Source organism: Octodon degus, unplaced genomic scaffold (assembly GCF_000260255.1).
Source record: "Octodon degus isolate 3935 unplaced genomic scaffold, OctDeg1.0 scaffold00002, whole genome shotgun sequence".
Classification (NCBI taxonomy): Eukaryota; Metazoa; Chordata; class Mammalia; order Rodentia; family Octodontidae; genus Octodon; species Octodon degus.
Genome location: NW_004524578.1, coordinates 24,536,392 through 24,557,613, shown reverse-complemented (window position 1 = coordinate 24,557,613; position 21,222 = coordinate 24,536,392). Strand labels below are relative to the sequence as shown.

At 37.2% G+C, this 21,222-nt stretch overlaps 1 protein-coding gene across 3 annotated transcripts in view; it reads left to right on the top strand.

Moving 5' to 3' along the window:
• Ctdspl2 (CTD small phosphatase like 2) overlaps nucleotides 1-21,222 on the top strand; it is a 91,906-nt gene that overhangs the window by 54,390 nt on the left and 16,294 nt on the right. For all 3 annotated transcript variants that reach the window (XM_012514042.2, XM_004623347.3, XM_023710903.1), the window contains exons 5-8: nucleotides 2,426-2,641; nucleotides 9,763-9,841; nucleotides 10,387-10,498; nucleotides 13,681-13,767. In XM_012514042.2, the coding sequence (XP_012369496.1) occupies nucleotides 2,426-2,641; nucleotides 9,763-9,841; nucleotides 10,387-10,498; nucleotides 13,681-13,767 (494 nt within the window). The remainder of the gene's footprint in view (nucleotides 1-2,425; nucleotides 2,642-9,762; nucleotides 9,842-10,386; nucleotides 10,499-13,680; nucleotides 13,768-21,222) is intronic.

The window sequence follows — 21,222 nt, the reverse complement described above, 5'->3', positions numbered from 1 at the left end:
ATAGCTCAGTGATCTATGCACTTGCCGAGGCAAGCACAAGTACCCAGGTTTGATCCCTGGTACAGCCTTGGGCACAGCTAGCAGGCACCAAGACTGGGCATGGTAGCACTCACCTGTAATCCCAGTGCTGGTGGGGCTGAAACAGGAGGATTACTGCAAGTGTGAGCTATGTAGTGAGACCCTGTACCAAATACATAAAGCTAAAAAAAAAAAAAAGATTTAAGAAAGATAATAAAGTGCTCATATTTCAAAGCCTGGTATTATTGAGTCAGGGAAAATAAGATGTAGAATAAAAGAAAGAGGACTTTTTCATAATTAGTTTGCTGTGAGAGCACAGGTGTGGTGAAATCCACCACTAAGTCAAAGCCAACAGGGGAAAGGAAAAGACTCATGTTAATACCATTGTCATGGGACACATGGACTCTGGCAAGTTAACCATTACCAGCCATCCGATCTACAAATGTGGCATCTACAAAAGAACCGTTGAAAAATTTAAGAAGGAAGCTACTGAGATGGGGAAGGGTTCCTTCAAGTATGCCTGGGTCTTGGACAAGCTGAAAGTCAAGTGTGAGTGTGGTATCACCATTGATATCTCCCTGTGGAAATTTGAGACCAGTAAGTATTATGTGACCATCATTGATGCCCCTGGACACAGAGACTTCATCAAAAACGTTTTAGGCACATCTCAGGCTGACTGTGCTGTCTGATTGTTGCTGCTGGCATTGGTGAATTCAAAGCTGGTATCTCCAAGAACGGGCAGACCCGTGAGCATGCCCTTCTGGCTTACACACTGGGTGTGAAACAACTAATTGTTGGTGTTAACAAAGTGGATTCCACAGAGCCACCCTACAGCCGAAATACATACAAGGAAATTGTTAAGAAAGTCAGCGCCTACAATAAGAAAATTGACTAAAACTCTGACTCTGTAGCTTTTATGCCAATTTCTGGTTGGAATGGTGACAACATGCTGGAGCCAAGTGCTAATATGTCTTGGTTCAAAGGATGGAAGGTCACTCGTAGAGATGGCAATGCCAGTGGAACCACACTGCTTGAAGCTTTGGATTGCATCCTTCCACCCACTCGCCCAACTGACAAGCCTTTGCGGCTGCCCCTCCAGGATGTCTACAAAATTGGTGGTATTGGTACTATCCCTGTGGGCCAACTGGAGACTAGTGTTCTCCAACCCAGCATGGTGGTCACCTTTGCTCTAGTCAACGTCACAACTGAAGTCTGTTGAAATGCGCCATGAAGCTTTGGGTGAAGCTCTTCTGGGGACAATGTGGGCTTCAGTGTCAAGAACCTGTCTGTCAAAGATATCTGGTGTGGCAGTGTTACTGGTGACAGCAAAAAGGACCCACCAATGAAAGCAGCTGGTTTCACTGCTCAGGTGGTTATCCTGAACCATCCTGGCCAGATCAGTGCTGGCTATGCTCCTGTCCTGGCTTGTCACATGGCTCACATTGCTTGCAAGTTTGCTGAGGTGAAAGAAAAGATTGATCACTGGTCTAATAAGAAGCTGGAAGATGGGCCCAAGTTTTTGAAATCTGGTAGTTGTTGACATGGTTCCAGGCAAGCCCATGTGTATCAAGAGCTTCCTTGACTATCTACTTCTAGGTCATTTCGCTGTTCGCAATATGAGACAGACAGTTACTGTGGGTGTCATCAAAGCTATGGACAGGAAGGCTGCTGGAGCTGGCAAGGTCACCAAGTCTGCCCAGAAAGCTCAGAAGGCTAAATGAATATTATCCCTAACACCTGCCACCCCAGTCTTAATCAGTGGCGGAAGACTGATGGTATTGGTGGTATTAGTACTATTCCTATAGGCCAACTGGAAACTGGTGTTCTCAAACCCAGCATGGTGGTCACCTACCACCAGTATCTCAGAACTGTTTCTTCTAATTGGCCATTTAAGTTTAATAGTGAAAGACTGGTTAATGATAACACATTGTAAAACCTTCAGAGCAAAGGAGAATGTTTTGTGGACTTATTTTTTTTTTAGTGTGTGTGTGGCAGTTTTTAAAATCAGTCCCCCACCCCCAACCCACCCCCCGTACTTACTGGGGATTGAACTCAGGATCTTGCGCTATCTCCCCAGCTCGTACTTTTTTTTTTTTTTGGCAGAACTGGGGATTGAACTCAGGCCCTTGCCAGGCAAGCACTTATTCTACTGAGCCATCTCCCAGGCCCTCTCGTACTTTTTTTAATCTAGGAAAAAATGAATACTTTTTAATGGAGACAGCTTGACCAAAAATCTGTCACAGGATTTTGAGACCCATTAAAACAAAGTTTAATGAGAAAAAAGTATCCTCAACTTTGTTCTTCTTTGAACTACCCATTTAAATAAGTTGTACAGTGGTAATTGCATTTACTTTTCCTAAGTAATACAATTTTTAAGTGATGATCTTGTGCTAAATGATGATTTCAGGAACATCAGGATCAGATTCACCAGGACAGGCTGTGGAAGCTGAAGAGATAGTAAAACAACTTGATATGGAACAGGTGGATGAGATCACTACCAGTACTACTACATCAACTAATGGAGCCACTTACTCAAATCAAGCGGTTCAAGTGAGGCCATCGATAAATAATGGTTTAGAAGAAGCAGAAGAAACAGTTAATCGTGATATCCCACCCCTTACAGGTAAGAAAAGTTCTTTAAAAAAAGAAAACTTAAGTAGTTAATAAAGCATGCTATTATTATTTAAATGAGCTGATTAAATACTTAAATTTTTGTTGAAGTTAAAAAAAAAAAGGAAACCAAACTTCATCCCAAAAATCGAAGTCATTATTTGAACTTGTAGGACTGTGGGCACTTCCTAGAAGTAGTCTCATACCTTCAGATTTGCTTTATACCTAAATGATACCAACAACAACCTTGGGCACTTCTGTTCTTGGATTTCTTCTTGTGTCCTGTTGTTGCTGCCCAACTCTGGATTCTTAAAAAGCCCTAAAATAATTGTTGTGTTCCTGAGCCAGTTGATACTGAAATGTGGAAACATTTATTAACCCCTGAGAGCTGTGGTATAAAAAAGTATAAGATGACAGAAGTGGGTATTTTTTTTTTTGTTTTTGTTTTTGCTCCAAATGCCTTCAAGGCATGTTTGGCTGGCTTGAGTTGTGGGGATCGAACCACAGCAGCCTGAGCCTGACTGCTTTGTTGAAGCAGCCACTTAAAGAACTGAGCTAAGGGGCAGGCCCCCAAAAAAGTATAAGATGAAATTATGGCTGAGTGTGGTGGCGCACACCTATAAACCCAGCATTCAGGAGGCTGGACAGAAGGATTGCCTAGAGTTTGAGACCAGCCTGGGCTATACAGTGACTTCAAAGCCACCCTGTGTCAAAAAAAAAAAAAAAAAAAAAACAGAGAAAGATAAAAAATTGTGTTCTACTGTTCTTAAAAGTGAAATAAAACCAAGGATGGGCTATCTTCTCCCTGTGGGGCAGATTTTATCCTAAATTTGTTTTCTGTCCCTTGTACTACGTATTTGAGGTTATTTTTGTTTGTTTTAGTTTTTGGCGGTACCAGGGATTGAACTCAGGACCTTGTGCTTGCTAGGCAAGCATTTATTCTAGTGAGCTATCTCCCCAGCCCCCAAAATAATTTTGAGTGGAATTTCTTTTTTTTTTTTTTTTTTTTTTTTTATTTTTTTAGTACAGGGTGTACAGGGTCTCACTACATAGATGGGACTCATAGTGATCCTCCTGGGTTCAGCCTCCCAAGAGCTGGGATTACAGGCACGTGCCACCACACCCAGTCTGTGTACCACATATTTGAGAGAGCCTAGAAAATTTGTATTAGTGTTAAGAAATATGGGGGGGGGGAACCAAAAAAAAATATAGAAAGAAAAAGATACATGATTTGGGGCCAGCCAGATAGCTCAGGGGATTAAAGCACCTGCTTAGGCAGATGCAGGGGCCAGGTATCCCCAGTGTGCCATGCCAGCCCTGTCCCTGGCACACACTGAGACAGTGAAAGAGACTGGGCATGGTAGCACATGCCTGTAATCCCAGCACTTTGGAGTCTCAAAACAGGAGGATCACTACGAGTCTGATCTGTGTAGTGAGACCTTGTAGACCCTGTACTAAATACATTAAAAAAGAAAAGAGATATGATTTGGATCCATGATCCCAGCACTTAAGGAGGCTGAGACAGGAGGTTCACTGCAAGCTCAGGGCCAGCTAGAGTTGAGGCCCCAGCCTGAATAATAGCAAGGTACAATCTCAAAAAAAAAAAAAAAAAAAAAAAGGTTTGAGGGCCGGGGAGATGGCTCAGTGGAATAAGTGCTTCCCTGGCAAGCGCAAGGGCCTCAGTTCAATCCCCAGTTCCACAAAAAAAAAAAAAAAATGTTTGGCATGAGGCAATAGAATAATATAGATACTTTTCTTAAATATAAAAGAGATTTTTTAAAAAGTAATTGAAATAGGAGAGGGTAAGGAGCAAAGCTGGGAAACAGCACAGGGACAAAGCCATACACTTGTATGTACAAGATGGGCAAGGCAATGATTCTGAGAAACATCAAGTTTTTGAAGCTAGCAGTCAATTGGTAGGTTTCTCACCCTATGTGTGCTGATACCTGTGAACCAAGCAGCTGCACTGAAGATAGCAGTGTGTAATAGAAGGGTCACGCTTGGAATGCCTGTCATTCTGGTCTTCTAAATACATACTTCTTGTCATGACATTGCAATTATTACTATACTGTCTCACAAGTAAAGGGTTTTTTTTTTGTTTGTTTGTTTTTTGTTTTTCTTTTTTAAAATGGGTAATAAATGAAAAAAAAAAAGAAAAAGAAAAAAAGTCACAGGACTGTACTGCTACAATGCTGTATATGATTAGATTTCTAAATTTCTGTGTAAAAATATGTATTTATTCCTGTTTTTTAAATATTTTTTTCTTAATATTCTGTAAAGACTTAAATTTCAACATATCAATACTTGATGGAAGATACCTGTTCCATGTTATGCCTAAGATGTTCGCTATTTAGACAGATAGGGTAAACTGAACTGTATATGTTGCAGGGTAATAATAAGCTTCTCTTCTGGAGGTTTAACAACCTAAGTTTGCAGATCAAAAATTGGAGAAAAGGAGGGGCTGCAAGGTCAGCCAACACTTTGGCTCTAGCCTTGCAAGGTCAGTGAAGACTGAGGACGTAAGAGAACCTGTACTGTAACATCATGTAACTCAGTTGTGCCCTGAATTTTCTGATCAAGGAGATTATGGAGCCACAAAGGAATGTGATTGATGATGTAGAGTGTGCCCAAGGAGAGTCACATGGAGAGAAAACTTTCTCTCAGGCTTCCACAGAGAGCAAACTGGTCAAGCATTGGCCGTGACTCATCCTCATGGCTGACATGGACAAAGGATCTACAAAGTGCAGTACAGGGTTACAGGATAAATCCTGAGGGGAGTTGACTGACCTTATCAGATACAAAAGTTATATTTCTTATTATATAGGTCTTGCTTTATCTTGGTCTTAACCATCCAGCAGAAAAGTATAAAAACAAGGTATGTAAAGAAAAGCCATATAAATATGCTGAGCTGTAGAAGGCTTTAGTCAGCAACTTCTGCGGACAACCCCCTACTGTTGTGGACTACTGGACTGTGTCGGATTGTTTTGCTGAATTCAAGCACCTATAATATTTAGATGCCAATAGACTACCCATTTCTGACAGGACTGAACCGAAGAGGGGGGGATACAAAGGAAGGACCATTTTGTATTTGTATATACAGAATAGTTAGGATAGATGTACGGCTGCTTTCGCTTGGTTCAGTGAGAGGAAGGATTTGTAGTAGTGTAGTGTTTGGATGGGATGTCCTGGGTGCTTCTTGTGCTGTGGATGACCACTGAGAAGATAACAATGTGTAATGTATTAATTATTGAAAATGTCCTGTTAATCAACTTGGAAAGTGTCTCATTAATATTTGTTTCTCAATAAAATTAGAAAATAAAGTAGTTGAAATAGCAGGAAACTTCCTTTTTTGAGCCATTTTCCCTATGTAATTCAGGCTGGCCTCAAATTTACCATGATTTTCCTACCTGAGCCTCCTGAGTACTGAGATTATAGGTGTGCATGACCATGCCTGGCTACAGTAGGAAACATGTCATTTTTATTTTTATTTATTTATGTTTTTTGTTGTCTGTTTGAGTTTTTTTGCAGAGCCGGGGATTGAACTCAGGCTTATTCAACTGAGCTATCTCCCCAGTCCCAGGAAACATTTTAAAGAAAAAAAAAAAATACACTTATGAGGTTTCTATACAGGATACCCTAACAATGCTGTTGCGAAAAAAAAAGTGGTAAATAGTTATATTTTAATGTTAAGCACAAAGTTTAGTACTGAATCTTACAAGCAAATCTACTATATTATATAAACAGGTAGTTCATTCTTTCTGGGTAAAACTTGAAAATTGACGTACCTTTGTTCTATCATTTTATGTTGGTTACTTTACCCAAGGTTATAAGGCTAATGAATGGTCAAATATAAAGCCCAGGGTCCTTGGCTTCTTGTTTGATGTTTGTTCTGTTTTTGGACTGTGTTAGTATTTTTTTTCTAACAACTGTGTAGTTGTCCTACTCATTCATTTATTCTCTGGACATGAACCCACATATTTTTATGACAAGAACTGCTGATACAGATAATTGAGGTAGAAAATTACTGTATAGTGTGATGAATACTATTGAAAATGAGTGATGTGACAAAGAGGTATATTGTAGTTACTCTAGGATAGTAAGATTAACAAGGCAACATTGATCATAAAAGATAAATATGATACTTTAGGGCCAGGGAGATGGCTCAGTGGAATAAGCTCTTCCCTGGCAAGTGCAAGGGCCTAAGTTCAATCCCCGGTTCCACAAAAAATAAATAAATAAATAAATAAAATATACTTTGGTGTAATAACAGAGCATATTAAAGTGATTTGTGTTATTAAAAAAATAAACTCTATGAGAAGGGATACAAAAAAAAGATAAATATGAAAATAAACTAAAAAAAGAGAAGAAACTAAAGTAAGGAAAGTTGAAAAAGAGCACAAAAGTACTACTTTTTCCAACTTTGAGAGAGTAGTCAAAAGAACAAGAAGGCAACAGGCTGGCTCTGCCAGTTGCTTACTTTTAAAAAGGTGAAAAGCTGGGTGCAGTGGTGCAAGCCAGTAGTTCTGGGTCCTCCAGAGGCAGAAGTGGGAGAACCACGCAGTCCAGGACTTTAAGACCATCCTGGGCAACGTAATGAGACACTTAAAAAATAAATAAAATACAAGGTTTTAAAGGTTTAAAAGTGATGAAATATGGAAACTACTTAGTTTGTAGGAACTCCGTATATTCTTTCCTTTCTCCGAAGTTACAGGAATTTGAAATACTATAGTAATTGGAAGATTGTTTCCTTTATCCCTTGGTGCTAATAAACCATTATTGGTGTAATTTGTTACAGCTGACTATATCTGATGTGATACATTGGACATGCCTACTAGATGACCTTGTCTAAGAAGATATATCATAATTGTAAAAAGGGTTAGAAAGACTATTCTCTACCAACAGTCCATTTCTATAGAGTGATTACAGCCGTTTCATTGGGTTCCACCTTAAACTTTTTTTTGGATTGAACTCAGGCCCTTGTGCTTGCCAGGGAAGTGCTTATTCCACTGAGCCATCTCCCCGGCCCCGCTCCACCTTAAACTTTTTGTCTCTGACATAATACCTGCTTTCCTTGTAAGGAACTTTTATTCTCTCCAATTTAAGTTATAATTGTTGTGTTAAAAAATTCTTAGTATAATTCTAGAGTGTTATTAATTGATGCGGTCTTATTTTAAACAGTATGAATTATGTGGCATGGAATATAGATTTACCTCATTTGTTTTTGTTTTGAGATAGAGTCTCACTGTATAGTTCAGACTGGCCTTGACCTCACTGGGTAGTGTAGCCCAGGCTGGCCTTAAGCCTGGCAATTCTTCTCTCAGCCTCCTCAGTGCTGGGATTACAGTGTGTGCCAGCACACCCACCTTAGAATTGCTTCTTGATTAAAGTTGCTTGTAAGTTAGAAATAAGGTAAATTTTCTAAAGCAATGATTTCTATATAAAGCAACATTACTTCATAAGAAAGATTACCCCCACCCCCCAGGTCTTGAACCAATGACCTATATGCACTCTAAGCTAGTGATCTACTGCTGAGCTACATCACCAAACAGAAAGCAGAATTTCTTAGCTTATAAAGATCATTGGTAGCCTTGAAAGTCCTAAGACGGTGTACATACATTTTTAAAATAAGCCTTCAATGAGATTCATGAACTGTTTTTTAAAATGCATTTTAATTGGGGGCCGGGGAGATGGCTCAGTGGAATAAGCGCTTCCCTGGCAAGCATAAGGACCTGAGTTCAATCCCCGGTTCCACCAAAAAAAAAAAAAAGCATTTTAATTGATACATTAAAAACTTGGTATTAATGAGGTGTTCCCTATAATGATCAATGCATACATACACTGTATCTTTAAATGAAGTTATCACTCCTTTAGTAATAAAAACATTCAAAAATCCTTTGTTCTAGCCTTTTGAAATGTATAGCACATTACTGTTAACTGTGTTCACCCTCCTGTGTACTCTTTGCTTCTAGCTATAGCTTGATCAGCTTTTCTCCTGACTTCCACCAGCTTCTGATAACCAACATTTGGTGAAATAAACTTTTTTAGATTTTGAATATGAGATCATGTTTTAGTTGTCTTTCTATGCCTGGGTTTATTTCACTTAACCTGTTGATCTTAGCTTCCATCTTCATTGTTGCAAATGATAGGATAATAGACTGTTTTGTCTTGGTGGTGCTGGGGATCTAGTTCTCTACCACTGAACTATATCCCAGTCCCTTAATGGACTTTTTTTGTGGGGGAGGGGGTGTCTTTTTGAGACAGGGTCTCGCTGTGCATTTCAGGCTGGCCTTGAGCTCATTCTGTAACCCAGTGTTGGTCTCAAACTTGCAAACAACCTCCTGCATCAGCCTCCCCCATGCTGGGATTACAGGTGTGTGCCACCATGCCTAGCTTGGTACTTCTTAAAAGATTGTTCTAATAGATCTTAGAACTTAAAACCATATTTGAATCTATTGTCTGCCTATATTCATTTGACAGCCTATATGTGCAAGATGTATTATTTCTACAAGAGCACTTTAAAATCTTTATAGTTATGACATATAAACCCTGTTCAGATAGAAATTAAATTTGTGGAGCATTATTTTTCTAGTTAGTAGTAAATTTTTTCTTAGCTGATAGGGATCTTCGTTCTAATCACTGTGTAGGTTGCCATTTTGTGTGTAGGGGTAATTTTTTCCCTTAGATGTAGAGTTATTTCTGTTACTAATTCTGCTTTTATTGTGGGTTTTTTTGTTTTTTGGTTAGTCTCTTGTATTTTAGGGAAGGGTCTACAGAGTGTTCAGGGCCTCACTGCTACATTGGACTCATAGTGATCCACCTGTTTATAGCCTCCCAAGAGCTGGGGTTATAGGACGTGCACTACCATGCCCAGTCTCAATTGCCATCTCAGTGCGCCCCAGGGGCATGGCCGGTACTGCAGGCCAGGGGATTGAACCCTGGACTCTGTGCCTGCTTGCAGGTGCTTTAATCTGCTGAGCTATTTGGCCGGCCCATTAATTTTGCTTTTAAATTTGGTTTACATATTATTTCTGTCAACTGAAAATACACAGAATCTTGGGAAGAGGTGTTATAGAAAGAGTAGAAGTATGTACTTCCTGATAAAAGGTAACATTTTCCTTTCACTTTATTAAATAGCACCAGTAAATCCAGAGAGTGGTTATTCATCAGCCCATGCAGAGGCCACCTATGAAGAAGACTGGGAAGTATTTGACCCGTGAGTTGTTTTTGTGGTTTAAAATTTTTTCTTTCTTTCCTTAATATTTCATCTTTGTAATGGTACAAAAAAGGTGTATTTGCAATACAAAGCTTACTTTGAAGTGTTTTGTTTTTCTGCCCCCTGTGCCAGCAGTATGTGATAGAATACTTTCTTGTGATGCTGAACCATCTGCAACTCTCAGTCATCCATGTGATAAGGAAGACAATCAGTGCCCTACATTGTACTTTGTTGCTAAGTATTGATATTTGGTAGGTTAGGTATATTAAATGTATTTTCAACTTATGTTTTTAATTTAAGATGAGTTTATCAGAAAGTAATCTCATTGTAAGTGACAAACATCTATTTTATAAAGGACATGAGCTGTAGATAATTACTTTTACTGAGTTAGGGAGATTCAGTTGGCATTTTGCCACTTCTACACACGTTTTGTAAATTTACTTAACTTGGTTAAGTGTGCTTTATGTAAAGGTTTTTAAATAGGCTGAATTTAGAATTATGCTTTATGAAGAAATGTTGAAATTCTCATAATATTTGGTTTATAGCTATTATTTCATCAAACATGTTCCACCACTGACAGAAGAACAGCTAAATAGGAAACCTGCTCTTCCATTGAAAACAAGAAGCACACCAGAATTCTCCCTAGTTTTAGATCTGGTAAGTATATTACATAGCAGTAAAAAGAAGAGAAATTCTCTTTTAGAATACCTAAAAGAATACAGAGAAAGCTGGTGCAGTCGTGCACACCTTTAATCCCAGCATTGAGGGAGACTGAAGCAAGAGGACCACAATTTTGAGTCCCACTTGGGCAACTTTTAAGACCCTGTCTCAAAATAACAAAAACGCCTGGGAATACAGCGCAGTGGTAGAGCACTCCTGGGTTCAATCTTTAGTACTGGGATGGGGGAGGATTTGAATGACTGAGTAATGATCACACTTAATATAAATATAAATATATCCTAGGTGTTCTGTAGCACTGTCTTCTGACCTTTGTTGTAGGTGTTTGGTGCAGTTATAACCTTAGCACCTACTGAAGTTCAGGTGCAGATCTGCAAAGTTTGGATTTAACCAGCTGTGCCTGGCTTGGGTCTGGCTGCTGTGCTCAGCTCTTTCCTGTTGCTGCCCTTGGGGGTGAACCAGTTGTGCCCCTCTGGCAAGATGTTCTGCTCCTGGACTAGCTTGGTGGTTCTGTCCCCTACACTCTCTGCAGGGATTACCGCTGCAGGGTTTCACCCAGGCCTGTGTGCCAGGCCTGAGCTGAGTCTGGAGGGGACAAGATGGAGTAGGGGGGAGAGGCAGCTCTCCCACACACTCACTGGGCCTGGGCTAGAACTGGATCTGGGGGTTCCTGGAACTCAGCAGAAGTTCCTTCTCAGCAGGTAGGGTGGGAGAGGTGCTGCAGAGTGGTGGGGGGTGTCCCAAGGGGGTGGAAGAGGGTCTCTATCCTAGGTGTTCTGAAATGCCTTTAAGTATAATTTAATGCAAAAATCTCCTGTTTAGGGCCAGGGAGATAGCTCAGTAGAATAAGCACTTACCTGGCAAGTGCAGGGTCCTGAGTTCAATCCCTGGTACCGCAAAAAAAAAAAAAAAAAAAGAATCTCCTGTTTAGTTTGGGTCAGGTACTCTTTTTTTAGAATAAATCAGACTTTTTATTTTTGCAGTCCTAGAGATCCAGGGCTTTAATGTGTTAGACATGTTACACCCCCCCCCTCGCCCGTGATTTGCTTATTATCTCTCAAAATATTCTAATTTTATTTCATGAGAAATAGCCTAGATTTCCTCTGTTCTGTCAAGTTTCCTATATTTCTTTGAATGATTAAATATAACTTGGGTCTCAGTAAGTTAACTACAAGAACACTCTTTCCTGTTTTTATTGTTGCACATTATCTAATACCAACAAATAATAGTGTCAAAGTGATCCAATTTTAATCTCTTCAGACAGGTCACTAAAGCCTTTAATAAGCTCTCTTGATGTGATTTAAAATTTATATTTTAGCTGGGTGTGGTGGCACATACTTGTAATCTCAGCATTTAGGAGGCTGAGACAGGAGGGTCCCTACAATTTTGAGGCCAGGCTGAACTACATAATGAGACCTTCTCTGGGGAAAAAACGAAATTGTATTTTAGCTGGGTGTGGTAGCACACATTGACTTAGCACTGTGGGAAACTGAAGTAAGAGGATCCCAAATTCAAGTACATCCTGGGCAATTTAGCAACTTCCTAAAACATAAAAGGTTGTAGCTCAATGTGAAGGCCCCTGCAGTTCAGTCCCCAGCCATTACTGCAACAAATGAAAAATAATTAAAACAAAACAAAAAAAACCTCCACCTTAGAGTCCAAGAGGTTTGAAACTGATATCATATCTTTTACTAACACAATTTAATATATAGTCATTGCATTTACCACCTGCTTACACTTTTCTCTTATTAGCAAAAAGAATATTATAGAGGAAAATACTTCATTTTTAAAATTTGTCACTTGTACCCTGTAATTAGAATATGGTTTAGTTTGCATAGGGTAAAGACAATTCTTTCAAGTTTTTAATTAATATATAGTTGTGTTTTGAGAATTCATTGCTATAGCCTTTACCTGGCCAAAGAGACATACATGAAAGCTTTGCCTGGATCATAAGGTCTGTCTTTGTTCTCTCTTCTCTTCTCTCTTCTCTCTCCTCTTTCTCCTCTCTCTGCTCTATCCTGTCTCTGTTTTTTTTATTTTGGCAGAACTGGGGATTGAACTCAAGCCCTTGCCCTTGTTTCTTAATATGCTAACAGAATACTTGAAATGTGTCTGTAGTTTATTGGCAGTTGAAGGAAGCATAGCTTTAGTATAGTATTTATTGCTCCTTGCATCCTCAAAGTTTAATTTAAGTTGAAAGAACATATCAGCTAATAATGAGATATGGAATCAAAAGTGGTGGTCATTCATACTTTAATTTACCTTCAGCGCATTGGAAATTTTAGGAGTAGGGAATAGCAGCTTTATTTAAAAGAAAGAAAAAAAACAACTGGATGTGGTGGCACAACCTGAAATCTTAGCACTCTGCAAAGCTGAGGAAGGAGGATCAAAATTTCAAACCCAGTTGGGTCACTTAGCAAGAGCCTATCTAAAAATAAAAGGGTTAAAGATTTAGCTGAATTCAAAAGTCTTGAGTTCAATTCCCCAGTACAATAAAAACAAAACAAAAAAATCCTGTCACTTAATATAGTGAAAGCCTTGCATTTGTTTTTAAGCATTTATGACTTGATAAATACAAATATTTACATTTAAGAAATCTTGTTTTCTTTCTCTCTTAATGAGAAAACATGATTTGGTAATCAAATATAAGTTAACTATATGTATACATGTATATACACGTATATTTTATGTATTATGAATGATTAGATTCTAAACGTAAATTTGCTAAGTGTAAAACATATGAGTAATTTTAATGGAAAGTTGCCAACTTCAGAGTTTAAAACATTGGTTCTCAAACCTGACAATATATCAGAACCACCTGAATAGATTGTGAAGTCAGAGAATGCTAAGCTCTATTTCCACTGAGTTTCTTATTAATATCAGAATAATAGTTTATTATTAATATCAGAGAACTTATGTACATTTCTGATTAGTTGCCAGATAATGGTGATACTGTTTATTGTTCCAGGAACTATTGATACATTTGAGAATAAGTGACTCCTAGCCTAAATTGCTATACCACATATAATAATATATGGGTGTAAAATTCTGCATATGAATGGATACTTTAATGGTTTTTTGTAATCATGATTACATAAAGTTATTATTTGACATTTCTTTTAATACAGTTTCATTCAACATGTTTTTTTTTTTATTTGAAGGATGAAACACTAGTGCATTGTAGTCTAAATGAGCTAGAAGATGCAGCACTTACTTTTCCAGTCCTTTTCCAAGATGTGATATATCAGGTAATTAAACAATTTTTTAACTTGTTTTTTGGCCTCTTAGGTCACATTTTAAGGGGAAAAAAAACAACTTTAATGTGATGTTCAATGTGTTTGTCTATAAATTTCCTGATGGATTTCATCAGTCTTTGTTAACACAAAGTAGCATACATGCTAGATAGTTACATAAAATATTAATTTGTTAACAAAAGAACACTAACTTTTCTTACCCAGTGATATCGCTAGTTTCATAATCTGTTTGCCAGCAGGTGGAGGCAGAGCACTGATATAGATCCTTAAGAGGAGCATGTTATAACACCTGATGGTGTTGTCTCCCCCACCCCATCCCAATGTAATTAATAGAAAGAAAACTCATTCCTTGTTGGTCTTTTTAATTTCTCATAGCAATATAATCTGTAAAATCCTAGCTTAAGTCAAAGATACTCTACTAGTTACTGCCTTACCTAGAGTTCGGTATTTCTGTCATTTGTGTGATGGGCAGGGAACCATGCAGAATATTTGTGTTGGCCATATTTTTAAAGATCTCTGTCTTAAGATTATCTTAAGTGAAAAGTACTTTTCCATGTTGGCTGTTCTGTTATTTAATTAGCATTATATTCATATATACCAGTTGTTGAAAGATTGGGGAAGGGTCAAAAAAGTTTGTGGTTTATCATAGGGAAGCCAATCTCACGATTCACTCTGTAGACCCACAAAGCATTTACTGTGTGGATGATGGAAAGGTTTTGTGGTTGTTTATGTGCTCTTCCTAAGCAGTTAGAATGTGCTTATAGTTTTCTTGGCAGACAGTAGTTGGTGTCTCCGGAATTACAAAACATAGAAGTTTATGCTTTGGGGTACTTTACTAAATTTGTCTAGTAATGAGTCAAAAATATTTATTTTAGCAGTAATTATCAGTTCTAATTTAATGAAGGTAGGGATTAAAGGCATGATAATATCTGAACACTACAATTACTCCCCTTTTATATACACTAATTTTAGTTATAATCAGGATAGGCAAAACATACATAAAGGATTTTAAGATGTTTCAGTTTTCTCTTTTAGCTGATTATTACTTTAAGGCAGTTTTTTTGTGTTACTAAGACATTCTTTAATAAATAGGTTATTACTCTTGTTTATTGCCCATGAAAAGTAATAACTTAGTTTTTGCTTTTTAGCTCAATACCTGGTTGATGTTTTGGTGTTGTTTATTTTCAAGATAGTGTTTGAAAATAGTGGCTTTAGGGCTTTGAGTTTGGAAAGGAAGCTACTTGAAAACTATAGATAAATACTGATTTAGAGATGACTTCTTAAGCTTTCACATTTGAAAATAACTTACTTCAGATGGTTTTGGGTCTGTTTGTGTAATTTTTAATAGTGAAATAAGAAACCTGGAAAGTTGGGCCATAAAATTGAATCCTTTTTTCTTATTGTCCTCACTATTTCTGCTTTAATTCTTTTATCTTTTTAAAAGTTCTTATTATTTTAATGTGGATCTGGATAGTTGTCTTATTTTGAAGACTTATAGCAGTACATATTGACTAATATTTCACTACATCTACCTCTGGAATTCTAAGAACTCTATATTCTCTATTCTGAAACTGAAAAAGAAATTATCTAAATCATAATAACCAAGCTATAGAGGTGGTTCTGTTTTAATACTATGATTTATTATTTACTACATCAGGGATAGACTTTAGTTCTCTTTTAGTGAATTTTTGAGTATGTCCATAGTTAACATTGAATATATTCCCTTAGATTTCTGGTTTTGGCATAGCCAGATATTCTTTGCTTTTTAAAAGAAAAAAAAAATTACTGAAGAAATCTTTGGGTTAGGGTTCCCCTAGTTTTTTCAGACCAGCAAGCTCCCTTTAAACAGGGAATGATGTCTTTTAAACTTTCAGTGGTGTTGTCTCCATCTACTGGCAAAGAAGAAATATACACAAGGGTCTGTGATGATCTAAGAGATTTTGGAGAAACCACATTATTAGGTAAGATGTAACTTAACATATTTAACCACTGTACTGTAATGTGGCCCACTTAAAGGTAGAAGCCTGTAAAATACTGTATATACTCTTTTATTTTAAAATTGGAGGTAAAATTTGCTTAACAAAATTAACTGTATTTTAGTGAATACATATTCAATGTCAGTTCCATAGTATTATATTCTGTCTCTTCTCCTCTACCCACATCCCCTTTCTTTTTCACTTAATATAGGATCAGATTTCTTTATCTGAATGAAGACCAGATGAGACTTTTTGTTGATGTTGTTGTTTTTTGTAAGGTTGTTATGGTTGGCCCATATCTAATTTCTTTTATTTCAAAAAATAATTTAAAGGGTAAATTGTTGTACATATAGCTTAATCTTCTGTATAAAAAGTTGGCAGACTTTTGATACAAAGGGCCGGTTGTAAATATTTTAGGTTTTGTGGTCTTTGTTGCAGTACTTTTTCTGCCATAATAGCCATAAATCAAAAAGCATGGCTGTGTTCCTATAAAACTTTATTTATAAAATGAGTAGAGGGATGGGTTTGGCTAGTAGGGCCATAGTTTGCTGACACATGATCTAATAATTATGAGAGTATATACAGTAAATTTACATCCTAAATGTAAGCAAGTAATTAAATGCTGATCAAAATTGTTACCATATACAGAAAATTTTAATTAGGTCCACAGAAATCTGGTTGTGAGCTTTTGTAGTTATTCCCCCAGATCAAAGCTTGAGGAGACTTCGAAGTGGCCACTATTCACATTTAAATATTGCCCGTGGAATATTAAATATTTGGTATAGTGATACATGCCTGTAATCCCAGCACTGAGGAGGCTGAGGCAGGAAGATCATTGTGAGGTCAGCCTGTACTACACAGTAAGTTCAAGGCTAGCCTGAAATGCATAGTGAAACCCTGTCTAGAAAAAAAAAAAAAACCCAAATAGATAGTACATGACTTCATGATACATACTCTTTGATATATAGGAATAAACTTGATTAATGAAAGTGTTAGAACTTTTGAGCAGGTAGATTATTGAAGTCTAAATTTTATATATATGAATTTAATTTCATTAGGCAATAACAAAAATAAAAAACATCCATCTCAAAAGTTAGGGGCCTTGGGGCTGGGGAGATAGCTCAGTAGAGTAAGTGCAAGGGCCTGAGTTCAATCCCCAGTTCCACCAAAAAAAAAAAAAAAAAAAAAGTTAGGGGCCTGGGAGATAGCTCAGTGGAATAAATGCTTGCCTGACAGGCGCGAGGTCCTGAGTTCAATCCTTGGTACCATGAAAAGAAAAAGTCAATGTAAGTCAGGTGTGGTGGTGCACACCTGTAATCCCAGCACTTGGGAGGCTAAAGACCAGCCTAGGCTACAAAGTGAGCTCAAGGCCAGCCTGAACTGCCTAGTAAGACCCTGTCACAAGAAGACAAAAAAGCAGGGACAGAGGTAAAAAAGCAGGGACAGGGGTTCCATCCCTGGCATGATATGCCATGCCAGCCCTGCCCCCAGGGTACACTGAGACAGTGATTGAGACTGGGTGTGGTAGCACTTGCCTGTAATCCTAGCACTTGGGAGGCTGAAAACAGGAGGATCACTATGAGTCTGATCTGTAGTGAGACCATGTAGACCCTATACTAAATACATAATTTTTTTTAAAAAAAAGTTAATGTACTGGGCTGGGGATATAGCTAAGTAGTATATTATCTGCCTGGCAAGCACAAGGTCCTGAGTTCTTCCAGGTACCCACCAAAAAAATAAAAAAGTTAATGTACTAACACTGTATGGAGTAAACATATTACAGCTTCTTGTATATGGATACGGTCATTTGAATGAAGAACTTTAAAATAGGGTATGGCACTCACAAAGGCAAAATGCATAGATTTTTCTTGGAATTGGTGTTTTGTTTAACTAGGTTTTTTTTTTCCTGAAAATTGTTTTATAAGTAGTTATTGGGAAAGTATTTATTCATAAATGGTAAAAATGCATTTGATATCTGGAAAAACAAGTGCATGATCACTTCTATGATGCACATGTTAAATCTGTATATTTAGTTTATATTGACACATTTTCAGGAAATCCATCTCATGGTGTTACTCAGTTAAGAGGTCTCCACTGTATTTAGTTTCTGTTCCTGCAGATCCACCAATTCAAGACTGTAGGTCATCTCACTCCCTCTTCCATCCAGAAGATGACTTCTATCCACAAGCAGGACTGAATCAAAAGACATTTTTCACTTAGCTCTTGAGCTGAAACACCTCCTCAATGACCTTCCTCTATCTCCATCAAGAACTGGAGCTCAATTTTTTGAAGATGTAATAGAGCTACTCAGCCCAAATGTGGCTGTTTGAAGACAAAAAGAAGATACCTCATATGTTTCACCACAGTGCAGCCAAACGTAACTGTGTTGTCCAACTCCTCAATTCTGTAAAGTATGGCAGGGGAATCTGAGTTTTTGATTGTTCACCAATAAGACTTTAGCCAGTCAGTGGCTTTCTGAAGATCAGTAAAATCATCAGACTTTGGGTCAGCTGTCCAGAAATCAGATTGTGGTAAGCACTTAAGGAGAGAGAGAGGATCTTATAGGGAGCTGCTTACACAAGATGCTTTGTTTTATTGGTAAAGGTTCCTTTTATGGGAAAGTTGGGGACTGGGAGGTGGGTAGAATGCTCCATGATTAGCAGAGTTCATCCTCTTCCTATTACTTTAGTTTGTTTTTTAGAAATTTTATAGCTTAGGATAAGTTTTATACCATAAAAAAAGAATTAGATGTCAGTGGCTTCTGTCTTTGATGTACACTTTCCTAGAAAAGTTAACTTACTTGCTCCAAGAAGAAAATCGTTTAAATGAAAATTTTATAGTAAAAAGCTAATTACATTTTCTCATTCCATAAATTCTGACATACTACCATCCAGAAAGCATTTTTATTTTATTTTATTTTATTTTATTTTATTTTATTTTATTTTATTTTATTTTATTTGCAAAACCAGGGATTGAACTCAGACCCTTGCGCTTGCCGGGGAAGCGCTTATTCCACTTAGCCATCTCCCCAGCCCCCCAAAAAGCATTTTTAATGGTTGAATTTCATCAGACATAATTTTGTTGTACAAAAGTAATATGTATGTATGTTTATGCCTTATAAATAACATTTGGAGTCATAGATAAATATCGAGGACAGAAGTTTAGTAAAGAACAATTATTTTGATAACTGCAAATAACATTTAAAATGTTACATAGTAATTTTAATTTTCCATCCTTATTAGTATGGCTAATCATTAATTTTTAGATTTAAAAAAGAAAGATACAGATTAACTTCTAGTTCTATTTGCACAAAAAAAGAAAATGTATTTCAGGTGGAATTCCTTCTTTTAAAATATGTCTTTCAAAATTAGCAGTTCATTAAAAAAATAGACTTTGTGGAATATTCTTGTATAGTAGCCAAAAATATGTTTAAGAGGTGATAGTTTATTAGTAAACTTATTAAATTGAAGGTTTCATTCTCTTTGAACCTTACAGTTTTAAAGATGTTTGTATATCACCAAAATGTTCTTTGACTTTAAATGTCAAAAGTACTAGCATGGACAAATCAGAAGTTTGTGTATACTTATGTAAGCATATGTAGAAACAAAATGGTCAGTTTTACTTGATTGAACGTTATGCTTCATCAAAAAATTATAGTATGTCATCTATATTAATGAATTAAGCTTTACTTTATGCAACTTGAGCTCTTTAAACAGATTTCCCTCTCTCTTGCCCTTCCCCTCCATTTTAGAGATAGGGTCTCACTATATAGTCTAGGCCTACCTTGTTTTCAACTTCATAGTCCTAGCCTGGTCTCAAACTTGTGATCCTACTACCTTAGTCTCCTAATTGCTAAGAGTACAGGCATGTACCACTAGGCCTGCCCCCCCCCTAAAAAAAAGAAGCCCCTCTCAAATGAGGTCTATTTAATATAGTTAAAATTTTACATGAATTTTATTTTTATGTGTTAGTATTAATCTGTTCATCCCTAGATTCATCCACCTACAAATACTTGTTCCCACATCTATAATTAATCCTAGCCCTCTGGAAGGACAAGGCAAGGAATTGTGAGTTTGAATCTAGTCTGGGCAACCTAATAAGACTCTGTATCAAAGCTAGGGTTATAATTCATTGGGAAAGTCGTGGGATAAGTCCACAAAATAAAACACCTCTCCCGAGCATTCATCAACCTCTTACCAAAACTTTATGAGACCAAACTATGAGTAAAACAACTCAGTGCACTATGACAATGAAGCCTCTACTGGCTTGCCTGAACCTTTCTTGGAGGAGGTTGGGTTTTGTCACTGTGCTCTGATACTGACGTTAAGAAAATCCTAATTGGCAAAACTATCAACTTGAAGAGTCATTACCTTCCCTCTTCCAAAAGAATGGATTCCAGTAATATTTTAGTTCACAAACTCATTTTGTTCTACAGTTTTGGAAGATGGCCATATTTCTCTTTGTGTGGGAAAGATGGCCTTGGTCATGTTTATTTACCCGATGTAGAGTTTGCTAACAAAAACACAAAATTTTGCAAAACACTTCTGTTTATGAACCAGATTGTTTGCAAACAAAAACATTCATGAACCAGGGTACTATCTAGATGTAGGACCTCTTGGAATTGAGGTTGTCCAATTCTGCTCCATAAAATTATACTCATTTTAACAGTGCTTCTTACTGGTTCCCTTTAAAATGGGATGTATAATAATAGTAGCTAACAGCTATTGGCACTTTAAATGTGCTAGGCACTATTCCAAATGCTTTGTATGTGCTAACTTATTTCTCACAGCAGTACTGTGAGATAGATATTGTTATATTCCTTTTGTGTATAAGAAAACTAAAATGTACAGAAGCCTTAAACAATTGACTGAGCCATTTAGATACCTGTTTATCTACCAGATGCAAGTAACATTTCATTTACAATCCTCAGCTCTGTGTATTTGCTTTGCCTTAATTCTTTCTAATTAAATAATAGCACTCACTAATCTTTTCGTTTGAAGGAAAAAGGTCTCTGTGTAGTCTAGGTCAGCCTTAAGCTTGTTATGTAGCCCTTGCTGGCCTCAAACTTACACACCTGCTCCTCCTATGTGTTGCCTGTCTCCCATGTGTCCCTATTGTCCCTGCCATGCCCACTCCATGATTGAACCTATGGCCCTGTACATGCTAAGCATGCACTCTACTTCTAGCTGTATCACCAGTCCTTGAAGTTACCATTTTTAAAAGCTGTTGCCTAAATTATGTATCACTAAGTTCAAAAGATAGCATAGAGAGAATCAGTGAGGTTTTTTTGTTAAGCATTGGAAAAATATCAGAGCTTAAAATTAATTCAGAAATGTTTTTCTTGTAGAATCACATGTAAATATTTTTTCTGAATTTTTGCATAGTTTGAAACTTTATCGGTGAGGCTAGGGAGATAGCCCAGTGGAATAATCCTGAGTTCAACCCCCTATACTGCCAAAAAAAAAAAAAAAAA